This window comes from Sinohyriopsis cumingii, chromosome 9 (assembly GCF_028554795.1).
Source record: "Sinohyriopsis cumingii isolate HCF-2022 chromosome 9, ASM2855479v2, whole genome shotgun sequence".
Classification (NCBI taxonomy): Eukaryota; Metazoa; Mollusca; class Bivalvia; order Unionida; family Unionidae; genus Sinohyriopsis; species Sinohyriopsis cumingii.
In genome coordinates this window covers 19,895,472-19,917,742 of record NC_142969.1, presented here as the reverse complement: position 1 = coordinate 19,917,742, position 22,271 = coordinate 19,895,472, and the positions used below count along the sequence as shown (strand labels likewise).

Sequence of the window (22,271 nt, the reverse complement as noted above, 5' to 3'; positions counted from 1 at the left end):
TTCATATCCTTCTTGCAAACATCTTTGTAGCGCAGATGTGGTCGTCCAGTTGGTCGTGCACCTTCTGCTAACTCCCCATATAACAGGTCTTTGGGAATGCGCCCTGGGTCCATTCTCTTGACATGGCCAAGCCAGCGAAGGCGCCTCTCGCTGAGAATGGAGAACATGCTGTTCATGTTGGCGCGTTTTAGAACCTCTGTGTTGGGTACTTTGTCCTGCCACTGGATGTGCAGAATGCGCCGCAGACATCTCAGGTTGAAACTGTTGAGTTTCCTCTCGTGTCTTGCATAGGTGTTCCATGTTTCGCTGCTGTAGAGAAGTGAGCCGAGCACGCAGGCTTGGTAGATACGCAGCTTGGTCTTCTCGGTGAGGTTGGGGATGTTCCAGACTCTCTGGTTAAGTCTGGCCATCACTGGTGCTGCCTTGGCAATCCTGCCGTTCACCTCAGAATTAATGGAGAGTGAGCTGGAGATGTTAGACCCGAGGTATGTGAAGTTCTCGACAGCTTCCAAGTTGTACCCATCGATGGTGACAGAGGGAGGGGAGTCTGCGTCCTGCGCCTTGACGTTCGTTTTCTTCAAACTGATGGTCAGTCAAATTCCTTACAAGCATGGGAGAGGCGGCATACCAGTTGCTGAAGTCCATCTTCCGTGTGTGATGTCAAGGCTGCATCGTCGGCGAAGAACAATTCACGGAGGAGTACCTCTGTGACTTTAGTCTTAGCACGGAGACGGGCGATGTTGAACAGCTTGCCGTCAGCCCTGGTATGGATGTACACTCCCTCGCTGAAGTCCTTGAATGCGTACTGGAGAAGCATGGAGAAGAAGATGGCAAAGATCTTCGGCGCAAGGACACAGCCTTGTTTGACTCCGCTGATGACTGCGAATGTTTCATATGTTGTGCAATTGAAGCGCACTATGATGTGCATGTTCTCGTTGAACGACATGATGACAGCAAGCAGACGTGGGGGGCAGCCAATCTTCTGCAGAAGTCTGAAGAGTCCACTCCGACTAACCAGGTCAAACGCCTTCGTCAGGTCTATGAAGGCAATGTAGAGGGGCATCTGCTGCTCGCGACACTTTTCCTGCAGCTGACATAGCGAGAAGATCATGCCTACAGTTCACCTGCAGGCTCGAAATCCACACTGGGACTCTGGGTAGACTGGGAAGACTAGGATCTGCAAGTGCACTAAGGCAACACGGGCGAAAGCCTTTCCGACGATGTTGAGGAGAGAGATGCCCCGGTAGTTGTTGCAGTCGCTACGGTCTCCTTTGTTCTTGTTCAAAGTGACGATGTTGGCGTCACGCATGTCCTGTGGGATGTATCCCTGTTCCCAGCAAAGGCAGAGGAGTATGTGTAGGGGCTGGATCAGTGCTGGTTTTCCGATCTTGAGGACTTCAGGCGGAATATCATCGGTTTCATCAGCCTTCCCACAGGCAAGGCAATCGATGGCTTTTCCGAGCTCTTCCAGGGTGGGCTGTGTGTCAAGCTCCTCCATGACAGGTTGGTCTGGAATGGCGTCCAGGGCAGTTCCGGTGACATTGTTTTGGGTTGCATATAGCTTGAGATAGTGCTCAACCCATCGCTACAGTTGTTTACCCTGGTCTGTGATGATTTCGCCCGTCTTGGACTTGAGGGGGGCGGTCTTGTAGCGGGGGGGGGGGGGGCCTGTCGCCTTTTTGATACCCTCGTACATTCCTCTTGCATCCCCGGTGTCGGCAGTTGTCTGTATACTGTTGTAAAGTTTCAGCCAGTAGGTGTTGGCACAGCGACGGGCGGTCTTGTGGGCTTTGTTCCTTGCAATCCTGAGGGCTTGTAGTGTTCTGGGGCTAGGTGCGGCCTTGTATGCCAGGAGGGCTTTCCTCTTTGTCTCAGTCACGGGCTCCATCTCCTCCCAGTTTGCCTCATACCAGTCGACATTCTTTCGCTCCCTCTTCCCGTAAGCTGTGATGGCTGAATTGTACACAGAGTCACGGATATGGGACCACTTGGAGTCAGTGGTGTCATCACGTGTCACTTTGGTGAGGACTTCCTTCAGTTTGCTGATGAACTGCTGTGTTTTCTCTGGGTTGCTTGCACAGCAGGTGTTGATGCGTGGGTGACCCTTCTTCTTGGCGTAGTGCAGCTTCTTGGGTAATATTCGCACCTTGCTGGCCACGAGGGAATGGTCCGTGTCGCAATCGGCACTATGGCAGTTCCGGGTGAGGAGGACACTGGCCAGTTCTGCACGCCTGGTGATGACGAGGTCTAGCTGGTGCCAGTGGCGTGAACGTGGGTGTCTCCACGACACCTGGTGGATCTCCTTGCATTTGAAGAAAGTGTTGGTCACACATAGGCTGTGGGAGCAGCACATCTCCAGCAGTCGCTGACCATTCTCGTTGATCTTTCCCCTTCCGTAAAAGCCGAGACAGGTGGAACATGCCTCATGGTCAGCTCCCACTCTAGCATTGAAGTCTCCTAGTAAGTAAAGGCTTTCATTGTTGGGGATACTGAAAAATGCCTGATCCAGAGCCTCATAAAACTTGTCTTTCTCCTCGTGGGTGGAGCAAAGGGTTGGGGTGTACACGCTGAAGATGTTGACCGGGCCTAAGGATGATTACAGCCGGAGGGCAAGGATTCTCTCAGTACCTGATGATGGAGGTTCAATGAAGGCGATTAGCGTGTTCTTTACGGCAAAGCCTATACCATGCTGCCTAGGTTCATCCGAGGGCTTCCCCTACCAAAAGAACGTGTAATTGGCTTCCCTGATGGTGCCGCTGTCAGCCAGTCGGGACTCCTGGAGGCAGGCAATGTCGATGTTCAGTCGGGAGAGTTCTCTTTCAATGAAGGCAGTTTTTCGTGCATCGTCGATCTGCTGTAGGTCAGCGGTCAATCCTGGACACATGGTCCTGATGTTCCAGCTTGCAAAACAATGAGTTAGAGTCTTCTTATTTCTTCTTTTAGTCTTTCCTGGTGCGGAGTTTTGTGGCCCACTTGTCGAGATGGTTCTCTAAGCTCCACGCACCCAGTGAAGCAGGCAAGCCATGGCGGGTAGCACCTTACTGACTGGGGGCTGCCCAGCTTGAGGCGGGCTGTAGCTGTCCAGTGAGACCTGGTGATCTCTCCCACCGTCAGAAGTAACCCCTGGCGCCAAGCTCTACGTTAATCGAGCTTTGACTTAGAACCGGTAAACTGCTACTTCTCGTGTTGTGCCGACGCCGTACGACGACGCTGGAGTGTCCTCTCTAGTGGAGCTATGAAGCCTGGGCAGGGTGGTATGGAGAATCAGCAGATACACCCTCTCCACGCAGCTGGTGGGCCCAAGGGAACGACGAATGCCGATACAGCTTGGCACCAACGGCGTCGCAGGAGTTGCCGAAATGACGTTGAAGTCAGTGTCAGACCGCCTTAGGGACTCCGTCTCCGGATTTTCTGTCGGGGTTTACTCCCTTAGCTTTTCCCATGAGTGGGTATAGCTACAAGGCAGCAGAGGTTTGGAATCGGAGTTTTCCTTCTCCTAGATGAGCTACCATCCAAGGTTTACGAGTCCCATCTACCCGAAGCAACTGGTTTTAAGGCGCCAGTGGCCCGCCTTCACCCCTTCTGCTGTTAGTGGAAAACGTGGTCTGCCGGACTTCATATCTAAGCCACTCGCGAAGGCCAGGAGCTGGATTTTAGTTGACAGAGCCAATCAGAGACGCAAGCCGTATGGGGCATTTTTGGAGGATTGGGGCTCTTGTCTCCCACTCCCACCCCGGGCAATGTCAACCTTATTGGGTTAATATATCGTCTATCCATATTCAAGATGACCGTCTAATTATTTTAAATCTCCCCATGAAATGCCGAATGGCTGCCATGTTTGTGACAACTTAATGGCGACTTATTTACAAAGGATCATGTGGTGGATGCAAATTTAGGGATAGGTAAGTATCCCTTTATAAAGAAACAAAATGAGTGTTAAGTAATATTACAAAATATTGAGATGTGTTAGTGGTTGAGGAACGAAACGAAAATGACAAAGATGATAAAAGAATTAAATGATACGGCTTAGGATCTACAGCCCTTGCATATATAAATTTGTAGTGAGATTGTTTAACCGTCACTTCGTCACAAGGACTGAGGAGGTATCGCACTCGCAGGATTTCAGTTAAGCGCTTATTGCCAGAGGTGCAATCTGTATGAAAGAGAAGATAACTCTCAAGCATTGAGACACAATTTGCGTTATTAAATATGTCAAGTTGTGTGAAAAAAATTGCTAGCAATTCCTGCCTCATGTGTATAAATATCTTCTGATAAAATTCGTAATGGCGCTTGTACCTTTTACCTCTGCGAAACGTCGCAAGCAGTGATATCAGTTTCTAAAAATAACCATTCGGACAAAGGAACCGGCGTAATTGCGTTCAGTCTTCTTTTTCGTATTATTCTTATCATTGTTCTTTCTGGAAACCATGTACCAGGCGTTAAATTTGTTCATCTGAATATAGATGTGCATTCCAATATTTAGTTACAGGGGTGCTAAAACCTGCATATTGTATAAATCATATAATCAAATTTGATGAATCTTTCTAGAACACTATAATACACAAATTCCTTGTATTTCATCATCGATAGATATACCCTGACTATTATCAGATGAAAATTCCAAGGGAACTGCTAAAACCTGCATATTGTATAAATCATATAATCAAATTTGATGAATCTTTCTAGAACACTATAATACACAAATTCCTTGTATTTCATTATCGATAGATATACCCTGACTATTATCAGATGAAAATTCCAAGGTAACTGCCAGCCTCCCCCCCCCCCAGCCCCCTCCATTAAATAATGTCGATGAAGTATTCTTATATGTGATTCATGTTTTAACGTGTAAATAGAGAGGCTTGTATGTAGAAAAGTGACCATTTCTTATATTTTGTTTAGCGCATAACATTACACTCTGCTTAGTTGAAATGTTGCATATATATTCCATAAGTTTATAAACAATGTATCAATGTTTGTTTTGTTTTCATATTTTACGTTTTGTGTATTATGCATTAGCATTTTATTAAATTTTCTGATTCTGATGTGTTAATCAGTAACAAAGTTAAGAAAGAAGGAGAGACATTTATATGATTATTTCAGTGTCTCTTTTACAAACAAATCGTAATTTTGAATTACAGTTTAGAACATAAAATTATGTATTATGTTCATTAGAGTTATGGTGTGGTAAAAGAGCAGCACTGGTTGGTTATATTTATATAACGTGGATAATACATTTCCTTAATTCAAAGATATACAATTACATTTTGCCGGGAAGTATAATTGTATGCATGTATTGATGGAAACAACAATACAAAACCTGATTTCCCTAATGACGACAGCCACCCTTAAAATGATACACATGTTGCAGACCAAAACTAACTGAAAAGCAAACAAAGTAGATATAAATGAATATTATTGGTTTCAACACATTCATTTGGGACACACACACATACACACACACCACACACACACATCTCTCTCTCTCTCTCTCTTTGTGTGTATATATATATATATATATATATATATATATATATATATATATATATATATATATATATATATATATATATTCCTTTAATGTGTACATACAACAGCTTTACTCAACGTAGATCTGAAAACAATACAAAAGGATGGCAAAGACATAAAATGTACAAAAATATTATTGTACACACTGATATATTATAGTAGAATATATCAAAACATTACATAGTGAGGGAAGAGCAAATAAAAACATCTTTATTTGTGCCTATATGTCTTGAATTACAACATGTTTCTAAACATCTCTCACTGCTTTGTCCAAAAACAATATGGCAGCGGACGGGCACAGTGATGTCATGGTCTATTTTTAGCAGAACGTTGAATTCAATACAAGCGCCATTCAAGGTACTTGGGTAATGTCAATACGTGTTATATAATATTACGACTTTAGACCGATTCTGAAACAAAATAATTACCTGTCCGTGAATTAACCATTGCGTTATGGTCGAATTCGCGGTTACTTCAGAAACAACATTGCCACAGTGGTGAGAAACTCTGTTTGTTTAGCAATCAGCAGTGATGTCACTGGCCGGCTTAGGCTTAGAGGCCAGAAACCCGACATTATAGCATATCAGTGTTACCACCCTCGACAGTTTTTAAAGAGACCACCGGAATCCAATTAGAACTAAGATAGTCAAACTTTTCGCGGATTTTTCACACAGCCCGACTTTATTCCGTTACATTGTGACAGAATCAGTACATGCATGGACACCTGGCGAGAGCAGATCATAGGGAAGATGGAGACACTAGACTGCGCTCCGAGTGCCGAAGTTGTGCGCTTGTTTAAAGGACGGGAAGGGATTTCTAGTAACTTCAGGTGAGATGTGGTACAAAGATGTCTGAGGAAGCTTTACGGGTGGAATAGGACGCCACACAAAGATTAGAGATAAGGAGACGAGGAGAGCAAGATGAATTAGGCAGTTGTGCGAAAGCGCAGGGCCGGGAGACAGAACAAGGCTACCAAAAGTACGGCTGGTAGAACGGAAACAAGGGTACTGGAAGTGCCGACAAGGAAGGCCGGGAGAAAAGAAACAATGGAACCAGAAATTCTGACACGGAGGGCCGGGAGAACGGAAACAATGATATCGGAAGTACCGACAAGGATAACAAGGCGGAAGTTACAGATGAGCAACATAGAAGGGACACGAGAAGGAAACATTCGCACCTTTAATTTCGCGTGCAGAATTAACGGCAATTCGGATAGGTCTTGTATTGATTGAAAGCAATCGCACTAACAAAATGTCCTGCAGTTGTTGAATACCGAGATATAATTATTAAATTGTTAAACAATTCAACTTAATATTTTATATTTTGTACACCTAGACCATCGGCTTTGCTGATGCCGGGCTCGGAGCTATTTAACCTTTTAATTGTCCGTCCTTCTCCGGGGTTAGTAATAATTCCGTATGAGCACTTGACAAAATCTAACCAACATTCCTATATACTTACGTATGGAAATAAGCATAATGTTTTCTCTTAATTCCACCTATATATCATGAATTTGTGTTCTCACTGTGAATCCAGTGAAAAGTTTGGCATGGAATTTCCAAGATAGAAAAGAGAAAAGTGATAGCGAGAACATTTGACCATCTCGTCGTCAGTTAGTATGAGACGTGTCAGCCCATCGACACCCTAAATAAGTGTTGCATTTCTAGGATTCAGAAATGTCCAGATTCCATACTATCTGTACCAGAGGTATGAGTTAATAAATGGCTGGGCGTTGAATTCAAGCCAATAATTTTCTTTTTCTTTACTTTTCTTGTTTTCTTTAGTTTTGTTATTTATTATGTAATTCATTTTGGGGGATGGGGCGGGAGTTGCACTATAACGTGACAGACTTTTACTACAGCATTTTCTTTAACTCCTGGCTTTACAACAAATGCTGGTAATTTCTTGCGTTTTTTACCTAATGCTTTTCGGCTGCTTTTGCTGTCTCTGGCTGCACATAATTAAGTATTTAGTGCATCAATTCGTCAAATTTATGTATGGAATAGGCTTGGTGCGTTGACTTGGAAATGGCCGTGGAACTGGCACACAAAGAGCATACGGTCCAATTTCATACAGCAGGGGGTGGGATAATTACCCGCCTTTGCACCCGTATTGTGCGTTTATTCACTGCTTTATCCATTACCTACAAACTTGTATTCAGCATTAAGGATTTTCAAAATTAATATTTATTTTCCTTTAGGTCTATTATAATTCGCTAAATCAGCGTCTTCACGCGTCTTTCTATTATCAAACAAACTTAACTTTAACTTTGGGAAATGACTAAATTGAAATTTAGTTCCTTTTGGCTCGATTATCACCCACTCAGATTACTTCCTCCCGCGTCTTGCTTTTGTCATTCATCTAGGGCACGAAGACCTCACCTTGCACCCCATCCATAAACACTACACGCTATAGGAATCATGCCACCATTCCCTAAAGCTGCAACTTTTTTATTGCAAACTTCTGCGGTACCTGATCGGCTGCACATGACTGTTTTTCATATTATAACCTGACGTGTACTTTTTGCAGCAAACATTTCTTTTCTTCTGCAAACCTTGATTTATTAAATAATATAAAGAACAATCGCATATAAGTATATAAATGAACAATTTACATTTTATAATTATCGCATATGATCAATCACCAGTTTTATTTTAAATGAGTAGCAAGTCTGTATTTTAAAGTTAGTTTTGAGCCGGCCTCAAGGTGGCGCATGACTGGCCTATCATCCTCTGCCAAAATTGCCCACCAACTGGCATTCAGTTTGTCTTGGACGGGGTCCTCCAACCAGCTGACCGCATTAATTCCAGGATTAATCTTGCTTGACCGTAAGCAAGATCGGCATCGTATTTGATTTGTAAAAAAAAAAAGTCTTAGCAGCCCAATTGGAGAACACAAAAAGATACAATGTAAAATCTGTAAATATGAGTAAGGTTTGCGTCTGATATCAGACTTACGGAACTGCTAAAACAAGAGGCCTGCGTTCATCGATACGACACAGTATTTTAGTATCGTGCTGATGTATCATTTTGCCACTTCTACGAGAGAGAGAGAGAGAGAGAGAGAGAGAGAGAACGACCATTTTCTTTTCCTGCATTAGGGCCTGAATAATTTCATCCTGTAAGGTCACGAGTTCAAGTAAATCGTATATTGTGCCGCTAGATCAGATATATGCTGACCTGACTCTTTTCGTTACACACTAAATTTGTTTTATACAACATTTCATTGTATGTGCCTCGCCTTTCAAACTTGCGCACCTACTCCGATGAATATCTGAATAGGACTTGCTTTGTGGCAAAAAAGGGTTAAGTAGTTTCCGCATGTTAAACGTGTAATTTGATGCAACAAAGAGAATTGATCTTTCGAGCATCGATTCAGAAACACACACATATATATATATATATATATATATATATATATATATATATATATATATATATATATATATATATATATATATATACAGAGAGAGAGAGAGAGAGAGACAGACAGACAGACAAACAGACAGACAGACAGCATGTTGAATGATCCGGGCATCGGGTGTGGTCTAAACATTATACAGAACAGAAAAGCAAAAATTATTAAAAAATAAATTTTAATACATTTTTTATATCCAAGATGGCACAATGCTGAGAATTATAATATAAAACAATTTTATAAATATTTTGCAATGGCTTATAAGAAAATTACAAAAGACGGGCTAGCTCAGAGACTCCCTTTCATTCTGCTTACTACATTTACTATATTCTAAAAGGCTAAAATGATAAGCATACACAGCTACATCACATAAGTTGTCATTATCTGGTCTTCCTTGTCTTGTACTTATTCTTTATCACATTCGATTCAAATCTTTAATTGGCATAGAATAAATTACATGATATAATTAAAGCATATACTAATATTCAAAAATGAAACATACGTCTACTAAACAGGTCAATAAATAAATCTGGCAAAATGGCAAAGATTTAAAAAATCCGGCAAAAATAACAGTTCGTACAGAGAGTACCGCTTTTGACCCTTCACTTTATGCAACTGATCGAAAACCCTTACCTTGATGTTCTAATTCTGAGATGCTATCAACTATAGTGCAGTCGTTTTATGCAGGGTTTGGATTACAAGCTGAAGGGACCAACCATTATATGTTTAGGGGCTGGGGGGGGGTCGATGCACTGCTTTATGGGCAGATTAACAATTTTAGCCATTATATATTAGTTAAAAAATATAATATTGTTTTGCTCGAATGAAAAACCTGTCACCCCACCCCTGAAAATTAGATTGCAGATCCCTAAAACTTGTTATTTGTTCTTGTTCTTTTTGTTTTCACTATCTATATCCAAATTATTCACATATCACTCTTCCATTTGTTCCGTATCTCACGTTTTTCTGTTAATCTTTATTAGTAAGATACGACAACAGAATATTTTAAATTAGAAATCGAGAACAGAACTAAAGTGCGTTTATTCAAATCATCAATTGTACCCAGTTTATGACTACCAGTTATTCGAAATGGGGGTGGAGGATAGGCTTCTAATCTGTTTAATATATCAGAAATACTTTACAGCTATATCTCAATTTTGATAACATATCATGTACGTCGTTTCAAGATAGAACAAAGAGATCGTGCATATCATTTGACGGCAACCTTCCTCAACACACAATGTATGTATATATGTATATATGCATGTCTGTCTTTCTGTCTGTCTGTCTGTCTATATGTATGTATGTATGTATGTATGTATGTATGTATGTATGTATGTATGTATGTATGTATGTATGTTTGTATTAAAACTGATACAGGTGTGTATTAAAATTTCCTTAAATTTCTTGTTAATTTGTTCTCCAGAAAGCGAATGTATCTGAAAAGTGTGAATCCAATTTAAACAAAAAAGATAGGGTGGCCCAGATATTCCCTACGTATAAAGTTAACCAAGGTAGAAAAGATTAAATATGTAAATTTGATACAAATTCAGTATTATGTAGTAGTTCATCTATGTACGAAGATTAGAAGCATTTACAGCGATGTAAATGTAAATGCTGCATCTAAAAGATGAGCACAAACGTTAATCGGATTTTAAAGATGTTGCACAAATCCTCAGAAAGAACGTTTCCTGATCGTTGCACCCTCTACTTTCCACCGACGACCCCGAGGTAGTCTAGGATACCAAGAACGCCGATTATGAGCCCAAGGATGAACGATATAATGGTCAAAGCGAACGAGGCGCTGTACTCCTTAAGAACTCCACTCGACTGCCCGGCGTAAACAGCAAAGGCTATCAAGGCGCAGAATGCTTCAGAAGAAAAAAGTGGAAAAAGTTTATTATAATTGGAAATTAATAGAGTAACAACAATCGAAATGTTATTCGTAACCATTTCAGCCATTATATAACCTTAAAACATTAATATTTTGCTTTTCTTTTCAATAAGGAAATGACATTCAAGCTCGCCATTTTTAAAAAGAACTTCTGTTAAAGTTTTATACACAATACATAAACGAATCAGCTCTCAGCAATAACTAATAATTTATAACTTAGATTAGTGATAAAAGAACATTAGAAATCAGCATGATTGTATATTCTGCTATTAAAAAAAGAAACGCTAATTGACGGGTGTTGTGGCACCACTTAATTATAAAGTGAATATTTGTACGTCGTTTACACAAGACATCTTGATTATTTCAAAGAACGGTTCATGTTAGATAGTTTTATTAACAAATGAGTTCCTTCTATTCAAACTTTAGTTAGACTGGAATAATGGTGGACATAGGAAAAACGCCGGCATTGGGGTTTTCACTCATTATAATACAATGCGACTATGTCCCAGTGAAAGCAAGTTTATAAGGAAAACGATAGTTATGGTGTAAAAGGCGCCTGACGGAAATATCTTTGATACGGGATTAAAAATGAGATCGAATGATGTAAACAAATCGGAAAAAAAAAAACGCAGTCATATGACATATCAGTTACACAACACTTTCCACTGTGAACCCTGCTATGCCTTTAGGTGAGGGAATGAACTGGTCATGACTGGAACAAATCGGGCGCTAAGGCGCCTTCTATTTCATTAGCAATATCCATTTTGTTTCCCTATCCTACGATATACATGGTCTCCCACTCGATTTTATCTTATTTTGTATGGCTATTACAACTGCGATAGGTTACAGCAATATGTATCGCTTAAGGCCTCTAAAGGAATGTAACATTACGCTTCCTTATTTAAAACGGCATAGGAACAAATTACTATCCAAAACCAACAGTTTTAGTAATATCCACGACTCATTTTTGTATTACTATCCAACACCTCTTTTGATCACTATCAACATACACACGTAATATTCAACAGGTCGTGTGTAGTGAAAAAAGAAACGTACCGACCATCCAACGAGAAGGGTAGGTAGGATATACAAGATGGGGGGATACAATTACACACAATCGTACATAAGCATGGGCAGGGGTGTTTATAGACATAATATGCCCACAAATATACTATCACACACAAGAAGTGGTAGAAAGGGTTTTGAAATTGTAGGTAGTTGTGAAAACAGACAGAAACGCACATACACATTCTTAAACATAAAATCATTAAGCACATTGAGCGGCAAAGAATTTGAAGAGTATCTCTCTTGCCGAAGAGGCTCTGGTGACCTCGCAAACAGATTGTAGGTTATATTCAGGATCATGGGTATTTATCAATATCTACGACAACCGCATCCCCTAGGGCCCAACTCTACAAGAAGAATACATCTCGCCCAAGTACTCAGTTCGTCCGATGAAGCAGGTTCTGAGGCTAAAATGAGGCTTGTCAATCCGCTTACTTTTCTTGAGGAATAATTTTCCTCTCTGCCTCATTTGCTCTTTCACCCTCGTCCAGTTTGATTCAGCTGAAACAATTCCCTTCTGTCCTTTTTCTTTCTCATGGACCTATAGAGGTGCTTTGAGTCTCCTCTTTATTGTCCTAGCTAGCCAGTCTTCTTCTATGCATAAGTAACGATGAATGACAAAACTGGCGAACGCAATGTTTTATACCCTTTAAACTCGAATGTGAAGGAAAACATCGCGTAGTGTTGTACACAGTGGCATAATGTAGACCTAGCAGAACATATCCTTTTTCTTTGTACACAAACCTATTATCACTTATAGTGGTAGATGCATACCGGAGTGAAGTCTCTCAATCAAATCCTATCCGTTTTATATTTTTCATCATCTCGTTACTCCTCCTAAATGATGTCTGGGAAAAGATCCTAACAAATATATAAATACTTTTACTAACGGTATGTGTATAAATCCTCCTATACGGAGTGAAGGTTACTTTAGGAGTGGGTCTCCATTTTATATGCAAACTGGGAAACACTCGTCTTAAACTGGGTTGTCAGGCATCATCATTAGCGGAGAAAACGTAGAACAAGTCGTGTGAAAATAAAACATTGGTGGGGGGGGGGACTTCTTGTTGCTAGAGTGTGAATTTTTGATGTACCTCTTTTCTGTTTTTAGCGTCGGTATTATAATCCCTTGTTAAAAATGAATGAAGCTGATACATCCTAAAGGTTCACTTCCGCCTGATTCAAAATGACCTTTAACTTTGGTTGAGTGGATCAGCCACTCGTGTCAAAGCTACTTTATTATTTTTTTAAAACAAATATTTATTTGCATTCATATGAATGATGCTCTTTAGTAATCGACACTTCATCAAATTAAACAACCGTTAATACTTCGTTGTGACTATCTTCTAACAAATGTCAACGTAACTGTGCATTTTGTTGGCGACTCATAGTCCACGAATCAATTTGCCAGGAGGATGAGATAATTAAATGAAGTCAAGTTTAATACACTCGGAAGCAAAATAAATGAGAACAAAAAGGAAGGTGACGTGACATACAGAATCTACTTTCTGATTCCAATGGTGAAATAAATGCGTGCGACATTTCAGAAAGTAAAGTGGAGTAGTAGGTTTTAAATCGATGAGTTAATAGTAATGTGGCAATAAAGTGGCATCGTCATAAGTATAATTTAGCTAAGGTCTTACTAATTGTTTGACTAACATTTTATTTTGGGATTTATTTATTGGACGCTTAAACAAACCACATCGTCTGCATTGCGATTGATGATGGGATGCGCACTTTACTAAGTTGAAACAAATTTGGAGTAACGTACACTAAACTTGCAATACGATGATGTTCTTTTCGTGGAAACCAATATATATATATATATATATATATATATATATATATATATATATATATATATATATATATATATATATATATGTGTGTGTGTGTGTGTGTGTGTGTGATTTTAATATGTACTATACATTCAGACTTGATTGGATGATTTTCACTTCATATCATTTACTTATCATTTCCATTCATGACTGTACCACTGTGGTTATACTGACGAAATACTAAACTTAAGCAGTTAATAATCATAGAAGTGCTAATTTGGGGGTGGGGGATTGACCTACCTCCCGCGAAGCTCAAGCAGACAGCTACAAGGTACAGTACTTTCTTGCCAGACATGAAGAACATGAAGACGATGACTACAACCAGCGCCGCTAGGAAAAACAGCCATGACAGGATTGAGAAAGCCCGTACAGCTCGGAACCAGTCTATAAATACAAAACAAAAACGGTAGTTAAAGATGTAGTAAGAATTAAAATCAACACAATTATTATTTCCTTTTGTGTTCTTTTGTTTGCTGTTGTTTATTTGGGAAGTGTACCGTTTCACAATGACATACTTTGACAAAGATATGTATTACACAATTATTGTTATTTGGAAGTTAAAACTACTTTGATCACGTGATACATATAATCTAAGATAATACTGACATATATTTTTGGTTGCTACGGATAATCGTAAACCTGATTGCGACACATTTGTTACGAAAGGCCAATCTTTAAGTAACATTGAAACATCTAAGTTTTCTTCGGCCTCTTACTAACTCATAAGTCTCTTCTATTTATATTGTTTCGACTTTTCTGTTGGTCGTCTTCATTGTCTATTCGTCTCAAATATCCCTTGGATTAAATTGTTCATTCATGATAAAGCCACAATATTTTGAAGCCTGGTGGAGGTAAAACTAAAAGTGCGATGAGTTATTTGATAGACGTTTCACTTTTATGGCAATTCCTTGATGGTAGGATATAAACCCTTTTGACTATGTAGCATTGTAGTATTTTCTGAGCTGCAATTGACTTCCTCCAACTCAAGTATATGCATGAGTTGATGTCGACTACCTCCAGTATATTAAGTAAATTGCATATTGAGTACCTCAAATTCATCAAGAATACCCATGAGGTCATAAGGACATCCTCAGAGGTATATGATAATATAGACCATATCATATACGTTTAGTTAAAGTATCTTCAGTCTGTATTGATATGATTTAAGTTTTCTTAAGTTTTCTAAACTGCTGTATCTGTACATCTTTTACGTTTTGTAATATAAGCTTTCTCATAAGTAGACAGGTACTAAAAGTTGTTATAGACGCTGAAAAAAAACCAGAGCAAATTGATTTTGTGTGATACTATCAGATGAAAAGGATATTGACATCCCATCATCCTATCCGTTATTTCTCCTCATCCTCCTGCAACTAAGAGATTCGTCCACGATTGTATTCAGTCTTGCTTGTAGAACATAAAATGACAAAGGACATTCAGATTGACTGAATAATTTTCCTATTTTTGTTAGTTCCCTTTTTTCGGGAGGTGGGTTATATATATTAAGATATGTAAGTAATCAGATAGATGATATGTTCAGACATTGAATAGACAGAAATGCTAGGGATTCTATAAGGACAAATCATAGAACCTCTAACTTGGTGGGATACATGGCATGTCAAAATTATTTGATGCTTCGATGTCACACTAATTATTTGCACATTCCGAGACTTAAGTTGTTAGCATGGCAGATATACCAAGCACAAAATTCAGTAATTGATGGCTTGCAAATTTGGTAACATAAGCAGGTATTTATTAGGGACGTTTGGTTATTTTAAAACAAAGTTATAAACACCTCAATTACGGCCCATGTGAAGGACGAACAAAGGTGAAATTATCCATTTTCCTTTGTCATCAGTGATCATATCGGAAGACATCTGATAGCGTGCATTAATTGTTACAACTCTATGTCATACACTAAGTTACAGAAAGAAGCAAGGGAAACAAGTTTTGTAAACCATAACAAAAAATTTAATTATCAAAGTTATAAAATGAAACTTTAAGAGGACCTTGCGGTATTATAAACTGAATCTTAAAAAATGTGCTACACATGTTCAAAAGAATCGGATGTTCCAGATGAATTTCAGATCCTCGAATGTACTGGTCTGCCAACAGTCCTGGTGTATCATAATGGTATTGTCCATAACTCATTTGAATAATTCAGAATAGTCCCAGAATAATGTTTTAGTCAAATGAGCACTTTGTAGTTCCAATAAATAATCTAAACAAATGTCTCTTCTCCAATAATACTAAAAACAACATTAAATACATCTGAGGACTGGTGTTGCAACAAGAACATAATAAATAATACAAAATTGCCCAGCTCCACGTGTTTATATAAAAAACAAAAGGAGTGAAAACACTATTTGCTCCTGCTACCTACGTGTCGTTTTGAAAAATATCTCCCATCGTAAGATAACTAACCCGACTTAACAAATCCAATGGGATATACCTTAATTCTTCTAAGAACCTATATGACCCCACCAGCCAATAAAAAATTGTTCTATACTTGTCAACAGGTTTTATTATCAATATCATCAATAAACATCTTCGTCAACAATTTTTCATGGATCCAAACCAATCTGCACTCTTAATATCTTCAAATATAATTTTATAGCATTGCCTGAAGTATTCTGGGGGGTTAATTTTAAATTAAGTTTATCGTAAAGATCTCGGTAGTAAATACTATATTGGTCCGTGTTGTCAGCATTTACGGTCCATGCTTATTTATTCATTAATATCTGCATTATAAAATGCCAAGTTGGATTGATTTCTGGGTATATTTCATATTCCCGTATAGTTGCATCATAAATCACCACTTGAACTCTTTGAATTCATTATGTTATGCCGTGAATCCATGTATAAACTATCCTAGGAATTAGACTCGTTTCCATTTTAGGCACATTTGTAACACTTCTGTCAATTAAAAGGCCTACCATCCTTTCTTTTTTCTTTTTTTTGTGTGCAAATCTTGACCATTTAGACATATATTCGTTGTAAGCACACTAAACTAGTACTCTGAGTAATTTAGGTTTTTAATCACAAGTATGAATTAAGGTATGTTTCACGATGTTTTCGGTTGCCTTTGCAGTCGCGTGCTTGTAGAATTTTCCATTTGGCTGCTACCCAGCGAACGGCATAATTTTCGCTCAGAAATCTGTAGAAATGCGCTCGAAATGTGAAAGGGCTTGTCAGTGTCTGTGCTAGGATCTGGTCAAGTTGTCCGAAGGTCTTGCTAAGAGTTATACACGTTTAGAGAGTGCGTGAGTAAGTTGGTTACTATTCTACTAGAAGTCTTTATAACGCAGTACACTAACAAAAGGTAATCAGTTCTTCGCGAATCAGCAATGCATATTAATTTTATCTCTTTAGAATCAATTGTCAGGGAAAAGAAAAAAAAAACTTTTCTTAGTAACCTTCAGACAGATCTAAAAGTAAGTTATGGAATATGCATCTGTATAATCTAAACCTTCAATCATGTGTATGTTTTAAACCGGTAACTGTAACTTAAACATCTACCTAAGCAGTTTTATTATAATCGGGCACTATTTGCAGGATCTTATGCGGTCAGGTCAAGTGATTCCTAACGACCTTATTATAATAATAATACTTATCACGGTTCTATAGACCAGGAAATCAAATAATAATAATTATAATAATAATAATAATGATGATAAGAAGAAGAAATGCAAGATTGAGTACGAAGCCACTGAGTGCTCTTCAAGGGATGCATACAATTTGTTAGTTATTATTATTATATCCACTGAGTGTTTCTCAAGGTTCTGTTTGAGGTTAACTGAATTTATATAATACAATGTAGTCCAATTTTTCTAAGTCTATCATTTGACTATTGTTTTTAGATAACATTTTAAATTTTTATATCAACTTACATCGTAATAATTTATTTATATTAACTATATTTGTACAAAATTCACTGTGATATTAAATCAGTGGGTTACTATTTAGAAGGAATACCAAAATGATGTTGTAACTGTTAATAAATCAGAAGAACTTGAATCTGAGTTTGCGCTTTATCCCTTGTCCCATTTGTATAGTAAGGATTGCTCACTTCATCCATTGTCCCATTCGTACAGTAAGGATTCCCCACTTCATTCATTGTCCCATTCGTACAGTAAGGATTCCCCACTTCATCCCTTGTCCCATTTGTATTGTAAGGATTGCTCATTTCATCCATTGTACCATTCTTATAATAAGGATTCCCCACTTCATCCCTTGTCCCATTCTTATAATAAGGATTGCTCACTTCATCTTTTGTCCCATTCTTATTGTAAGGATTCCCCATTTCATCCTTTGTCCCATTCTTATTTTAAGGATTCCCCACTTCATCCCTAGTCCCATTCTTATTGTAAGGATTCCCCACTTCATCCCTTGTCCCAGTCGTATTGTAAGGATTCCACACTACATCCCTTGTCCCATTCTTATTGTAAGGATTCCCCATTTCATCCTTTGTCCCATTCTTTTAATAAGGATTCCCCACTTCATCCCTTGTCTCATTCGTATAGTAAAGATTCCCCACTTCATCCCTTGTCCCATTCGTATAGCAAAGAGTCCCCACTTAACCCCTTGTCCCATTCTTATAGTAAGGATTCCCCACTTCATCCTTTGTCCCATTCTTATAGCAAGGATTGCTCACTTCATCAGAGAATCACAGGTACCTCTTAGAGTTCAGGTCGAAGTTTAACTGGGTCTTTATTCTAAAGATAGTTTATCGGCCACAAGAAGCCTATTGAGCCATTTAATTGTCACCAAGCTCTGTATAAAATTATCCAATGTGTCCTTGACCAGTCCTTATTTATGTTGTCTAATTAAACATTAGATATTATTGGTATCAATGCGTACTTTAGTTATTATTGTTAGCAATGCAATACACATACACACTACTGTTCTAGCACTCATAAAACGTTGCTTGAAACCAGTCATGCTGTTTCATGACATTTAAAAATAAACACATACCCAGCTTTCACTGGAAATAATTGTTTGTATGTTTCTTCTAAAATTTCCTGAAATACAGTTTATACAAATGCTTAGTATATTGTCATCAACCCAAACCGAGTGTTCAGTTTATACATGTGCTTAGCATATTGTTATCAACCCAAACCGAGTGTTCAGGTTCTTCGTCTACCTTCATCTCTTAGACGAAATGTTGAGAAAATAATGCAAACAGTAGAGAATATTATTGCAAATTGACTGAGTGCATCCTCTAGTTTCTCAAATTACGTACCATGAGGACGAAGACGAATAATAATAATAATAATAATAGAAATATTAATAATAATAATAATAATAATTATTATTATTATTATTATTATTATTATTATTGCTGGTAATGGTGGTGGTGGTGATGGTTAAATCATTGTAAAATCTCTCTCACGGTCTTCGGTCACAAAATGCTGAGAAAAAGCTTTTTAAAATACTAGCTTTGGAAATCATTCATATGTGGGACTGCACTTATTTTATTCTTAATGCTGTGATAATGTAATAGTGATTTACTTTAGAAATGACTGGAGGATTTTGTTATGATCATTGCAAAATGTCTCTCTTTTTCCAGGATGTATAAACCCTACACTAATAACTGGGAATTATATATATCAATAATAATCAAAATGAAATTAATTTAAGCTTTTACATTATACATAATTTATTTCTCAAAGATGTTCTTGTTTGGAAACCAGAGTATATAGAATACAATGGTCTACACTTCTATTTGAAAGCTGGAATTTGAACATAGGATAAATGCGAAACTGCATACCCTAACATCATCCATATAGGTGTCTGGAATTTATTCCTGGCATAATCTGATTGATATTCAGCCCAAGACCCTTAAATATGTTTATATTTGATTTCCAATGAAATTCAACCATTCATGAAGAATGTACAAGTTGCCCGAAGAAGACTTAACGAATAACAATGACTATAGTATTATATAATTTTACTTTCATCTTTAAATTTATTCTAAGATAGAATTTTATATCATTTCATCCATTTCCTTCAGCAATGTAAAGAACCAAATCCAAGGAACATATTTTGTCTACAACAAATTTCAAGGTTTACCTTTGTTGTGGAAATAGGGCTTGGTAGCAGAGAGGAAGGAACGAGTTTAATCGAAATGGGGTTTTATAACAAAGAGGAAGGACCGAGTTTAATCGAAATGGGTCTTTCTAGCTGAATGAAAAGAAAGACTTTAACATGCAAAACGTTTACATAATGAAATCTAATTCATCTTTTGCTTTTGTATTCTCCCTTCACAACAATTTTCAGCCATAATATTAATGGTTTTGCTTGATGCCTATGTGAATTTTCTGTATATAGGTTATTATCCTTGATATTAAGAGAATATGTTTTAGGTGGTTTGTTTGATACTGTCCATTCCGTAGTCAGCATCATCATTGACGACAAAATCTTCTAATATTGTGAACTTCATTTTCTTAATCGTCATTCACGTCCATAATAAGTATCTGCCATACCTGCCAGGCCGTTGTCTTGTATGCTTCCGCAAGACTTGAGGACGCCACTTTCACCGCATAAATCCCACAGTCCACCGTAGCTCTTGACATTTGCTCCTAAGATAGTGTATTCCTTCGAGTACCAGAAAGGAATGGCAAATCCGATCAGGTCAATAATGAAACATAGAATCAACAAAATAAACACGATCTTGCACAGCAGTGACGTGTCGCCGAATCCCATTCTAGAACTTTGCAATGTCTTCCTCAGATATTAAGGGAGTGGAATATTTTTATGTCTGAGATTATGTCACTTTTTTATAGCCAAACAGATTCTCTTGTCGGATGAATCCAGCTGAACAGAATGTCTATAGTAAGGATTTACGTTGTTGATAATCGATGACTCCAACTTGTTTGAGTGTCGTTGAAACAGTTTTTCTGTGAGATAGCCGAATTTTACTCAGTTAGCGGATAATATAAGTAATTCCTCGTGTTAGTGGCAATCTATTAAAAATTGTAATTTCTCAATGTCGAACGCAGTTGACCGATGAAGATAGAATCTTCCCACGAATCTAGTTAACCTAGTCACAGATTATGCTTCCAGTTATTGAATCCAGACCTATTTATCATCTTGTGTTTGGTCTCCATGGTAGCAAACCATGTGGTATTTGTTGTTCGTGTCACCCGGGAAACTATCTTGTTCTCTCCAGTTTGACTACTTCAATCAATCAATTCCAAATCACCCATCGTAGCGACGAACATCAAAAGACCACCAAATGAAATGTAGCGCGCTTAATACATGGATAACGAAATAGCGGCAGCATCTACTTAGCTTTTAATGGAGTACGTTTGCCTTTTATATCAATGCAGGTGCCTGAAATACATTATAAACCTAATTATGTATCTCTATTTTTCATTTCAAATGAAAAATAATCTGTTAGAGGCAAGAAAGCTACTAAAATGTCCTTCCTTTCACAAATGTCGACTGACGAGAGGAGGATGAGATGGAGACAAAATCACGTCACATAAACATATATTATATTACTCCATTTATAATTTCGATACATTTTTGGTGGAAGCAGAGTTATAATGAGATAGAATACAACGGAAAACGGCTTGGAACTTGGTCATTATTACAAATGAGAATATAAACATTAATATGACATAAATAAAATTCGGGAGTATTGCTTGTACCACTTTGAATTGCTTCAGGTCATGTATAAACACACTCAAGGCAATTAAAGTACTCATTAGTTCTGATGAAACGCTGTGATTGAAATTGAAACCATCTTAGATTTTCTGTAAGTAATAAAAGCAAATTAAAAGTAAACAAAATTTCGATAAGTAGCATATAAAGGTATTAGCCATGTTTAGACTGATAGGAACGCAGTGACAATAAAACGAAACGAATTATCATTGTTTATACTAACAGAGGCCCAGTGACAATAAAACGAAATGGATTATCGTTGTTTATACTGACAGAGGCCCAGTGACAATAAAACGAAACGGATTATCATTGTTTATACTAACAGAGGCCCAGTGACAATAAAACGAAATGGATTATCATTGTTTATACTGACATAGGTCAGCGACAATAAAACGAAATGGATTATCATTGTTTATACTGACATAGGTCAGTGACAATAAAACGAAATGGATTATCATTGTTTATACTGACATAGGTCAGTGACAATAAAACGAAACGGATTATCATTCTTTATACTGACAGATTCCTAGTGACAATAAGATGAAGTGAACTAGCTATGTTTATGCTGACAAAGGCCCAGTGACAATAAAATGAAATGGATTATCATTGTTTATACTGACATAAGCCAGTGACAATAACATGAAACGGGTTATCATTGTTTATACTGACAGAGGCCCAGTGACAATAAAACAAAGTGGACTAGGTATGGTTATACTGAAAGAATCACAGTGAGAATACTATGAATTCCCTTGGCCATGTTATACTTCCAGTTGCTCATTATCCATGTTATACATAATAAAATAATAATATTGACAATAAATGAACAATTAGATCAACTCCCATATAAAAATGTCCATGTGATA

The 22,271-nt window shown here is 38.0% G+C and overlaps 1 protein-coding gene across 1 annotated transcript; it reads right to left on the bottom strand.

Moving 5' to 3' along the window:
- Nucleotides 1-9,107: 9,107 nt before the first annotated feature.
- On the bottom strand, nt 9,108-20,925 carry LOC149791351 (uncharacterized). Its single transcript, XM_089969180.1, has 3 exons — nt 20,226-20,925; nt 13,984-14,127; nt 9,108-10,817 (listed from the first exon to the last, which is right to left on the bottom strand). The coding sequence occupies exons 1-3, from the start codon at nt 20,443-20,445 to the stop codon at nt 10,654-10,656; spliced, it is 528 nt and encodes a 175-aa protein (XP_089825306.1). The 5' UTR covers nt 20,446-20,925; the 3' UTR covers nt 9,108-10,653.
- Nucleotides 20,926-22,271: the final 1,346 nt, after the last annotated feature.

Excerpts from the sequence above, each read along its gene's own strand:
- LOC149791351 (XM_089969180.1), bottom strand. The coding sequence starts at position 20,445 with ATGGGATTCGGCGACACGTCACTGCTGTGCAAGATCGTGTTTATTTTG. Across the intron at positions 14,128-20,225 it reads ACAAGACAACGGCCTGGCAG|ACTGGTTCCGAGCTGTACGG; the intron begins GTATGGCAGATA and ends TTGTATTTATAG. Across the intron at positions 10,818-13,983 it reads CTGCTTGAGCTTCGCGGGAG|CATTCTGCGCCTTGATAGCC; the intron begins GTAGGTCAATCC and ends TTTCTTCTGAAG.